This window comes from Leptonychotes weddellii, unplaced genomic scaffold (genome assembly GCF_054177405.1).
Source record: "Leptonychotes weddellii isolate Sample4059 unplaced genomic scaffold, ASM5417740v2 HiC_scaffold_3558, whole genome shotgun sequence".
NCBI classification, from domain to species: domain Eukaryota; kingdom Metazoa; phylum Chordata; class Mammalia; order Carnivora; family Phocidae; genus Leptonychotes; species Leptonychotes weddellii.
In genome coordinates, this window is record NW_027956901.1 from 732 (window position 1) to 12,450 (window position 11,719).

An 11,719-nucleotide genomic window follows, 5' to 3' on the forward strand; every position below is an offset into this window, starting at 1 on the left:
TCATGCCATTCACTGACTGCCTGAGTGAACTTGCCCCTTCAGAACCTGGACTTCTGGATCTGTAAGATAAAGAAAATACCACCACCTTCCACTGTGCCCCACACTGTCTCTGCTGTGAGGATCCAGTAAGGTAACATATATCAAAGTGCAGAGAAATTACTAGTAACTCACAAAGATTTGTATAAGAGAGGCCATGTTCTCTTTACTCTTCTCTCACAGGAAGACTTCAGGAGCCTGATTCTCTACCTATGGTCCAAGAGGGACACAAATTATCTCTTCTCTAATCTCAAGGGACAGAATACCTTATGCATAGTCCCGTGGGTGATGGGCATATCAAAATATATGCATCTGTGCAATATTATCATCATCTCTATGCTTCCTACTAGTAGAAACAGAGTCAGATATTTCCCTGCATGACAATTCCTGGAAGCTTTTCTTTACCATGATATAAGTTTCTGGGGATCTCTGCCCAAAACCCTCTTCCTTCCCTATACCCCCATATCTTGCCCTTGTGATCCTGGCCCAGAGATAGCATTCTCACTAGATTTGAACATTTCAAGACAAGAGACAGTAAATATGGGAGCCCTGTTTAGTGCAAGAAGAAATGCTTTATGTTGCAGGGATTTTATATAGCTGGGAGCCTGGCCAGGAACAAATGTTCTTCCTGAGTGGTTCTCATCCTAGCCTGTGTTTGAGAAATAAATCGGGATTTTCCTTCAGGGCTCATCTGGTCCCCACCTTCACTTTTGGAGAAACTGAGGTATATGATCAGGTGCAATTCCATAAGGACAGCTGGATGTACAAGTTCCAGAGCTCCTTCCGCAGAATCTTTGGTTTCTATTTTTGTGTCTTCTATGGAAGAGGTTTCTGCCAAGGCTCCTATGGGCTCCTGCCATACTCGCTGCCTATCGTCACTGTGGGTGAGTGCTGCTTTCAGCCCCAAGTCCACCTCAGCTCTTTCCTGACCTCAACCTCAGAGAGGGAGAATCTGGGAGTTGACTTGGCAAGTGAGAGAATCCGGCCCAGGGAAGAAGGAGGTTAAAGGAAGAGAAGATTCTAACACTTGTCCCTTCTCTTTTCCCATCTCCAGTTGGGGAGCCTCTGCCACTGCCCAAAATTGAAAAACCAAGCCAGGAAATGGTGGACAAATACCATGCACTCTATATGGATGCCCTGTGCAAACTGTTTGACCAGCATAAGACGCAGTGTGGCTGCTCAGAGACCCAAAAGCTGATTTTCCTGTGACTGAATGGGCTTGCGTGCCCAAGAGCATGTACCTTGAAGAGGAGACTCATTTGCTGCTAACCAAGAGGGGGAGAAAAGGAGATAAGGGAAGGCTATGTGTGGTAGGGGAGGACATTAGGAATTCCTTCCTTGCCACAAAGCCCTCATAGTTGCTGTCCTAAGAAGCTTCACTCAGTCACTCCACAAAAAGGGGGCATCCTGAGGCCCCTCAGGCCCAGCCATGGGCACCCTAGGCACAGACATGCTTCCTTCCTTGCTCCCTACTGGCTTTCCTCCCTAAGCCCAACCCCCCAGGTCCTGAAGGACTCAAGTGATAGCCAAACAGCCCAAGTAGCCACCACTCTGGTGGTTGCTGTTGCTATTTTGTCATAATGCATTTTTTAATTGAGACCTTTTTTTTGCATACCATAAGTCTAACCTGTTTAAAGTGTAAAATTCAGTAGTACTTAGTATATTCACAGAGTTGTGCAACCACTATCACTAATTTTAGAACATTGTTCGGCACCCTAAATAAGAAAGCCAGTACACAGTAGCAGTCACTCCCCATTCCGTCATCTCTCCCAGCCACTAGCAAACACTAATTTCCTTTCCATTTCTATGCATTTGCCATTTCTGGACATTTCATATAAATGGAATAATAGACTATGTGGTTTTTTCAGGACTGGCTTCTTTGTCTTAGCACGTTTTCAAGGCTCATCCATGTTGTAGCATGTACCAGTACTTCGTTCCTTTTATGGCTGAATAATATTGCGTTGCACATATACACAACAGTTTTCGTTCATTCACCAGTTGATGGACTTTTGGGCTCCTTCCACTTTTGGGCTGCTATGGATAACACTCATGTATGGGTTTTTGTGTGGTAATCTGCTGCCTCCAAATATAAAGGCTTCCCTTATCTCCACAACACTAACCTAACAATCATGCCTTTTACATAAGTCAAACACAACTTTAAGATTACTTTTCAGTTGGCAGAGGCATTTCACATAGGTCATTTTGTCACGATGGTCCTCTCACACCATAACCCCAAGGTATTTGCTGCCATCCTGAGTCTACTATGGGAAATTCGCTTTATATCCATATTTTAAAGTCTTACTAAGTTCTGCTTAAAAGTTTTCTTAAAGCTGTATTCTGAGAATTTTAAAAGAGTAAATAAAAACATAGATGTCTCTTCCTTCACAAGGCAACCAACAAAAGACACACTTAGAAACACAGCAAAGGTATACACCTGAAACTAACATAATATTATGTTTCAACTATACTAAAAAAAAAAAACAACAACACTTAGCAAAAGAACAAAAGTTAAAAAGACCATTTAAAAACTCATTCAACTCAATAGCAAAAAATCTGATTTTAAAGTGGGCAGAGGACTTAAATAGACATTTTTCCAAAGAAACATCCAAATGGCCAACAGGTACATAAAAAGATGCTCAACTTCACTAATCATCAGGGAAATGAAAAATTAAAACCACAGTGAGATATTACCTCATGCCTGTTAGAATGACTACTACCAAAAAGACAAAAGATAAGTGTTGGCAAGGATGTGGAGAAAAGCAAATCCTCATGCACTAATGGTGGTAATGTAAACTGGTGCAGCCACTACGGAAAACAGATGGAGGTTCCTCAAAAAATTGAAAATAGAACTACCATATGATCCAGCAATCCCACATGTGGGTATCCATAGGAAATGAAATCATTATTTCAAAGAGATATCTGCGCCCCCATATTCTTTGCAACATTATTCACAATAGCCAAGACATGGAAACAACCTAAGTGTCCATTGACGGATGAATGCATAAATAAGATGTGGAATATAATGGAATAATATTCATCATTCAAAAGAAGGAAATCCTGCGATCTGCAGCAACATGGATGGACCTTGAGGGCATTATGCTAAGTGAAATAAGTCAGGCAGAGAAAGACAAAAACTGTATGATCTCAGTTACATGTGAAATCTAAAAGAAAAAAAAAGTGCCAAACTCATAAAAACAGTGTATAGAATGGTGATTGTCAGGGGCTAGGAAATAGGGGAAATGGGGAGATGTTGGCCAATGCCAATGGGTACAAATTTCCAATTATAATATGAATAATTTCTGGGATCTACTGTACAATTTGATGACTATAATTAATAATAATGCTTGAAATACTTGAAAATTGCTAAGAAAGTAGATCTTAAGTGTTCTCACCACAAGAAATTGTAATTATGTGAGGTGATGGATGTCTTAACTAACCTTACTGTAATCATTTTGCAATATATGTATATCAAATCATCATGTTGCACCTTAAACTTACACACTGTTATACATCAGTTATATCTCAATAAAGTGAAAAAGGGGGGAAATTTTAGATTAGCCTTTTTTACTTTTCTTATTTCATACCTCTTAAATATTCAGTTTTGGTGGGGCCCACTCTATTCTCACTTTATACTGTTTCAGTCTCAAATATCCATTTCTAACCCAGATTTCTCTCATAAGTGATTTCCCTCAAAACCAATATATCCAACTTACCAATCTCTAACAAACATTTTAACATCAACATACCGGTAGCAGATGAAACATCTTCCCCCTCCCAATCTGACTTTTTATCACCAAATCCTGTTAATTCTACCACCTCAATATTAATCCAGTGTGTCCTCTTCCCTTCTCCACTGTCACAACCTTGTCAAAGCCCTCACCAACATTCCTAGACAATTGCCACTTCTTCTGCTAGAGTCCTCTCTAATCAATCCATTCATCACACTGGTGCCAGAGTGCTCTTACTAATGCTTAAATCTGACTTGTTAGTCCTCTACTTTGAAATACCAGCATATCCTGAATTATGTTCTGGGTAACATTAATGTTCCATAGATGTTAATAAATATTGCACAGAAAAAATGATTATGTGGTTAAATAACTGTGGGAGATGCTGGATTAAACAAAATTAGACAGATGTATTTACTGAAATATTTTCAGAATCTTCACTACACTAATGGGCTTTGTGACTATCCAGGAAGGAGTATTTAGTATTTCCCAAACTTACCTGACAATGGAACCCTTGTTTCAAATAACACTTATTACCATCACATGGAACATTTAGTGTTTCTCTAAATACAGTTTTGCAAATGCTGGTCTACAAGATAAAGTTCAAACCCCTTGGCATGGCAGAGAAGGCTGCTGGTAATATAGAGAAAGTGGCTGATCTGATTTGGGAGCCTATCAGATTGGGAGAAGTCATGGTAGGAGTCACTGGGGTTGATTGGATGGGTCAAAACCTCATGAGATAATGAAAAGGTAACTGAATAAAGGGGGGGCTTGGATTTGAATTGTTCTCACCTGTTTGGTTTGTCCAGGAAGAGCAAACTGCAGCAGATTTTTTTCAGAAAAGAATCTCAAGGACACACATGGGAATGAGGCTATACCTAAAAGAGTTAAAAAAAAAAAAAAAAGCCTTTGCTTTCTTATTAGCATCAGCCACATGCTCCTTCTAGAAAATTCATTTCCCCCATATCTTTTCTCTTCACCCTCAACCTCTACACCACAATGCAATCTCTTGTTCTCCCTATCTCTCCTCCTCCCTCCCTGAATATTTTTGAGATACTCTAATACTCTAAGGTTTTGCTCCTCACTCTGGATGTCACAATAACTTTGTATGAGCTGATCATCAAAGGAACTAATCAGTAAGACTTGATCATGGAATGTGAGGGCAAGCAAGGGACATTTACAAAGAGTGGCCAGGCTGGTGACCCTAGTGGGCCAAATGTACAGGGACCTTCAGAGGTAATCATGGAGGCAGAAAGTGAGCAGAGTACTTGAGTGATATCCAGAGCACTGCCCCATAGAGGGAAGATCCGTACTTCCTGTCAGAGAGTTCAATGCTTCCCCATACATATAATAGGTCCATCATGAAGTTCAACAAAGACCCTTCACACTCTGACCCCTATGAATTTCCAATCACTCCCTATCATGGTCTAAAGTAGTACACTGGACTACTTCATGTTTTCTGAATAATTTCACCTTTCTTTGCCTTTGCACATGTTCTCTCTACATGGCAAAGCGTATTCATGTTTTAAGTCCACATCAAATATCACCTTAGTGAAGCCTTCACCAGGAAAATTTAATAACCCCTTGCTCCATTCTTCCATAGCGCTTTGTTGGCTCTCCTAATGAGAACTCGATTTTGTCAGTCTTTATTTATGGTTAACCCCATTAAGGGTGTAAAGGAGGAAATTTTCAGTAATCCTTTCTCTGCATTTATGGATGAAAATCATATGGTCTCACAGTATGTGCTTTGGAATTCCTCATACATCAAAGGTCATATCGTGTGATTGGAGACTTCAACACTCGGCTGTTAGAATATGACAAATCAAGTAAACAAAAAGCTAATTTTTAAAAAGTATGGAGCTGACTAATACAATAAATAATGTAGACTAGACTGTCAAGTGATAAGAACTTAATGATTAGGACAGGAATTACACTTTCTTTTCAAGTGCACATGAATCTTTCACAACTACTATTCAGTATTTGAATTCAAAATGCTCTTAATATAAAAGGCAGAAATTCCACGTACTATAGTCACAAGACTCAGTACAGTAAAATTAGAAATAAATAATGAATATAGAAGAAGAGAGCACAGGCAGTAATTTCTCTGACACTGGCCGTAGCAACATTTTTCTAGATATGTCTCCTGAGGCAAGGGAACTAAAAGCAAAAATAAACTATTGCTACCACATCAAAATAAAAAGCTTCTGCACAGTGAAGGAAACAATCAACAAAACTAAAAAGCAACCTACGGAATGGGAGAAGATAGTTGCAAATGACATACCTGATAAAGGGTTAGTATCCAAAATATATAAAGAACTTATACAGCCTAACACCCAAAAAACAAATAATCCAATTACAAAATGGGCAGAAGACATGAGCAGACATTTCTCCAAAGAAGACATACAGATGGACAACAGACACATGAAAAGATATTCAACATCACTCATCATCAGGGAAACGCAAACTAAAACTACAATGAGATAACACACTTGTCAGAATGGCTAAAATCAAAAACACAAGAAACAAGTGTTAGTGAGGATGTGGAGAAAAAGGAACCCTCATGAACTGTTGGTCTCACGGTACATGCTCTGGAATGTATTCGTCACACATCAAAGGTTGTTGGCAGGAATGCAAACTGGTGCAGCCAGTGTGGAAAACAGTATGGAGGTTCCTCAAAAAGTTAAAAATAGAACTACTTTATGATCCAGCAATTGCACTACTGGGTATTTACTGAAAGAATACAAAAGCACTTAAATCAAAGGGATATATGCACCCCTATGTTTATAGCAGCACTATTTACCATAACCAAATTATGGCAGCCCAAGTGTCCATTGATGGATGGATAAAGAAGAAGTGGTATATATATACAATGGAATATTATTCAGCCATAAAAAGAATGAAATCTTGCCATTTGCAAGGACGTGGATGAAGTTAGAGAGTATAATGCTAAGTGAAAAAAAAGTCAGTCAGAGAAAGACAAATACCATATGATTTCACTCATATATGGAATTTAAGAAACAGAACAGATGAATATGTGGGGGGAAAAAAGAGAGAAGCAAACCAAGAAACAGACTTAACTATAGAGAACAAACTGATGGTTACCGGAGGAGAGGCAGGTGGGGGGATGGATTAAATAGGTGATGGGGATTAAGGAGTACACTTGTCGTGATGAGCACCAGGTGATATATGGAATTGTTGAAATATTGTACACCTGAAACTACTATAACACTGTTAACTAACTAGAATTAAAATTAAAACTTTTTTAAAAAGAAATAAAGGAGAAGTAACAACTGACATCATAGAAATACAAAGGATTATAAGAGACTACTATCAAAAATTATATGTCAAGAAATTGGACAACCTAGAAGAAATGGATAAATTTCTAGAAACATACAGTCTTCCAAGACTGTATCAGGAAGAAAAAGAAAATCTGAACAGACTGCTTATTAGTAATGAAATTGAATTGGTAATAAAACAACCTCCCAACAAACATTCCAGGACCAGATGGCTTCACAGGTGAATTCTACCAAACATTTAAAGAAGAGTTAATACCTATCCTTCTCAAACTATTCCAAAAAATAAAGAGGAAGGAAAACTTCAAACTTCATCCTATTATGATCATTACCCTGATACCCAAATCAGACAAAGACACTACAAAGAAAAAAACTACAAGCCAATATCCCTGGCGAACTTAGATGCAAAACTCCTCAACAAAATATTAGCAAACTGAATTCAACAACACATGAAATGGATCATGTACCATGATAAAGTGGCATTTATTCCAGGGATGGTTTAATATCTGCAAATCAATCAGCATGATATACCACATTAACAAAATGAACAAGAAAAACCATATGACCATTTCAGTAGATGCAGAAAAAGCATTTGACAAAATTCAGCATTCATTTATAGTAAAAGCTCTCAAAAGAGCAGGTCTACAGGGAACATAGTTCAACATAATAAAGGCCGTATATGAAAAAACCACAGCCAACATCATACTCAATGGGAAAATATTGAAAACGTTTTCTCTAAGTTCAGGAACAAGATAAAGATGTCCACTCATGTCACTTTTATGCAATACAGTATTGAAAATCTTAGCCACAGCAAACAGAGGAAGAAAAGAAATAAAAAGCATCCAAATCAGAAAGGAAGAAGTAAAACTGTCATTATTTGCAGATGACATGATATTACATGATATTATATATAGAAAACCTGAAAGACTCCACCAAAAAACTATTAGTACTAAAAAATTAATTCAGGGGGCGCCTGGGTGGCTCAGTCGTTAAGCGTCTGCCTTCGGCTCAGGTCATGATCCCAGGGTCCTAGGATCGAGCCCCGCATCGGGCTCCCTGCTCGGCCGGGAGCCTGCTTCTCCGTCTCCCACTCCCACACTGTTCCCTCTCTAGCTGTCTCTCTCTCTCTCTGTCAAATAAATAAAATAAAATCTTTAAAAAAAATTAATTCAGTAAAGTTGCAGGATACAAAATTAATATGCAAAAATTACCTGCATTTCTATACACTAATAATGAAGTAGCAGAAAGAGAAGTTAAGAAAACAACCCCATTTACAAGTGCACCACAAAGAAAATACCTAGGAAAAAATTTAGTCAAGTAAATGAAAGACCTGCACTCTGAAAACTATAAGACATTGATGAAAGAAATTGAAGATGTCACAAATGAAAAGATGTACCATGCACATGGATTGGAAAAATTAATATTGCTCAAGTGTCCATACTATCCGAAGCAATCCACGGGTTCAATGCAATCCCTACCAAAATACCAATAGTATTTTTCACAGAACTAAAACAAATAATCCTAAAATTTGTATGGAACCACAAAAGATCCTGAATAGCCAAAACAATTTTGAGAAAGAAGAACAAAGCTGGAGGTATCACAATCCCAGATGTCAAGAGCTACTACAAACCCGTAGCAATCAAAACAGTACGCTACTGGGTGCCTGGGTGGCTCAGTCGTTAAGTGTCTGCCTTCAGCTCAGGTCATGATCCCAGGCTCCTGGGATCGAGCCCCACATCGGGTTCCCTGCTTGGCGGGAAGCCTGCTTCTCCCTCTCCCACTCCCGCTGCTTGTGTTCCTGCTCTCGCTATCTCTGTCTCTGTCAAATAAATAAATAAAATCTTTAAAAAAAAAAAAACAGTACGCTACTGGCAGAAAAAATAGACACATAGATCAATGGAACAAGATAGAGAGCCCAGAAATAAATCCACACTTATATGGTCAATTAACCTATGACATAAGAGGCAAGAATATACAATGGGGGGAAAAGACAGTCTCTTCAATAAAGGGTGTTGGGAAAGCCAGGCAGCTACATGCAAAAGAATGAAACTGGACCACCACTTCCTTACACCATACACAAAAATAAACTCAAATGGATTAAAGAACTAAATGTAAAACCTAAAAGCACAAAACTCCTAGAAGAAAACATAGGCAGTAATCTCTTGCACAATGGCCTTAGCAACATTTTTCTGGATTTGTCTCCTCAAGCAAGGGAAACAAAAGCAAAAATAAACAAATAGGACTGCATCAAACAAAAAAGCTGCACAGCAAAGGAAACTATCAACAAAATGAAAAGTCAACCAAGTGAATGGGAAAAGATATTGGCAAATGATATATCCAATAAGGGGTTAATATCTAAAATATATAAAGAACTCATATAACTCAACAACAAAAAAAAACAAAAAATCCAATTTAAAAATGGGCAGAAGGGGGACGCTTGGGTGACTCAGTTGGTCAAGCGACTGCCTTCGCCTCAGGTCATGTTCCCAGGATCCTGGGATAGAGTCCCACATCTGGCTCCTTGCTCAGTGGGGAACCTGCTTCTCCCTCTCCCTCTGCCTGCTACTCCACCTGTTTGTGCTCTCTCTCTCTCTCTGTCATATAAATAAATTTAAAAATTCTGAAAAAACAAATGGGCAGAAGGGTGCCTGGGTGGCTCAGTCGGTTAAGTGTCTGCCTTCAGCTCAGGTCATGATCCCAGGGTCCTGGGATGGAGTCCCGAATCAGGCTCCCTGCTCAGTGGGGAGTCTGCTTCTCCCTCCCCCTTTGCTCCTCCCTCCAGTTTGTGCTCTCTCTCTCTCTCTCTCTCTCTCTTCCCCCCTCCCTCAAATAAATAAAATCTTAAAAAAATAAAATAAAAATAAAAATGGGCAGAAGACCTGAATAGACATTTTTCCAAAGAAGACATACAGATGGCCAACAGACACAAGAAAAGTGCTCAACATCACTCATCATCAGGGAAATACAAATCAAACCCACAAAGAGATATCACCTCACACAAGTCAGAATGGCTAGTATCAAAAAGACAAGAAATATTGTACACTTGAAGCTAATGTAACATTGCATGTCAACTATACTCAAAGGAAAAAAAAGTGTTGGCAAGGGTGTGGGGAAAAGGGAACCCTTGTGCAGTTGGTGGGAAGGTCAATTGGTGCAGCCACTATGGAAAACAGTATGGTGGTTCCTTGAAAGATTAAAAATAGAAATATTATATAACCCAGTAATTCCACTACTGGGTATTTACCCAAAGAAAACAAAAACTCTAATTAGAAACGATACATGCCTCCCTATGTTTATTGCAGCATTATTTACAATAGCCAAGATATGGAAGCAACCTAAGTGTCCATTGATAGACGGAAGGATGAAGAGGTGGTATATATACAATGGGACATTACTCAGCCATAAACAAGAGTGAAATCTTGCCATTTGTGACAGTCTGGATGGGCCTAAAGTATATTATGTTAAGTAAAATAAGTCAGACAGAGTAAGACAAATACTATATGATTTCACTTATATGTGGATTCTAAAAAACAACAACAAAAAAAACAAAAGAAATGAACAAACAAATACAGAGAACAAACTTGTGGTTGCCAGGAGGGATGAGGAATAGGTGAAACAGGTGAAGGGGATTAAGAGGTACAAATTTTCAGTTATAAAATAAATAAGTTAAAAGGATAAAAAGTACAGCATAGGGAATATAGTCAACAATTTTGTATAGTGACAGATGGTAACCACATCTATTGTGGTGAGCATCGCATAATATAGAGAATTATTGAATCACTATGTTGTACACCTGAAACTAATATAATATTGTATGTCAACTATACTTCAATTAAAAAATAGCTTATTAAGGGGTTGGGTCAAAAAATGTTAAGCCTATTTTTTTTACTACAGGATTTATCCAGAGCTTGTAACATCATAATGCCTACTGTGAATTACTAAGAGGAAGGGGTTCTATATTCAATATCTATCAAACTTGTTGACCAAGAACAGGTTTTTTTTCTTTTCTTTTTCCCTGAGGTACATCTCAAAAACCTACTGTGCTATGACACATTTTAGGAGACACTGCTCTAGTAAACAAAAGCTAATATCTTGATCTCATTTTATCAGGGGGCAGGAGTTAGCTTATATTTCCTGCTCTCCTAGATATCTTGCTCTCCACCATAGGCAGATACAGATCAAGAAAAGAAAAGTACTTTCATTTTGCAGGAAATCCCATTGTTTTTCAAATCAGAAGAAAGACTTTTCCTTATTCTCCTAATAAAAATTAAAATATTTTTCCTGCAAACCTTTCCCTTTTGAGGTAGAGTATATCAGTTAGGACTGCATTTGACTGCATGTAACAGAAACCCTTTTGTGGTGGCTCAACAAAATAAGTGTTTTTTGTTTTGTTTTGTTTTAAAGATTTTATTTATTTGAGAGAGAGGGAGAGAGAGCACGTGCGTGCGCGCGCACATGAGAGGTAGGGGAGGGGCAAATGGAGAAGCGGACTCTCCGCTGAGCAAGGAGCGCAATGCGGGACCTGATTCCAGGACCCTGGGATCATGACCTGAGCAGAAGGCAGATGCTTAACCCACTGAGCCACCCAGGCACCCCTGGGTGTTTTTTTTTTTAATTTTATTATGTTATGTTAGTCACCATACAATACATCATTAGTTTTTGATG

At 38.6% G+C, this 11,719-nt stretch overlaps 1 protein-coding gene across 1 annotated transcript; it reads left to right on the forward strand.

Moving 5' to 3' along the window:
* Positions 1-720: 720 nt before the first annotated feature.
* LOC145719247 (acyl-CoA wax alcohol acyltransferase 1-like) lies at positions 721-2,121 on the forward strand (the record flags this gene model as incomplete). The annotated part of the gene is made up of 2 exons (XM_081810741.1): positions 721-920; positions 1,091-2,121. Coding segments are annotated over 2 exons (355 nt in total), but the record flags the coding sequence as incomplete, so codon positions are not given.
* Between the last annotated feature and the right edge of the window lie 9,598 nt (positions 2,122-11,719).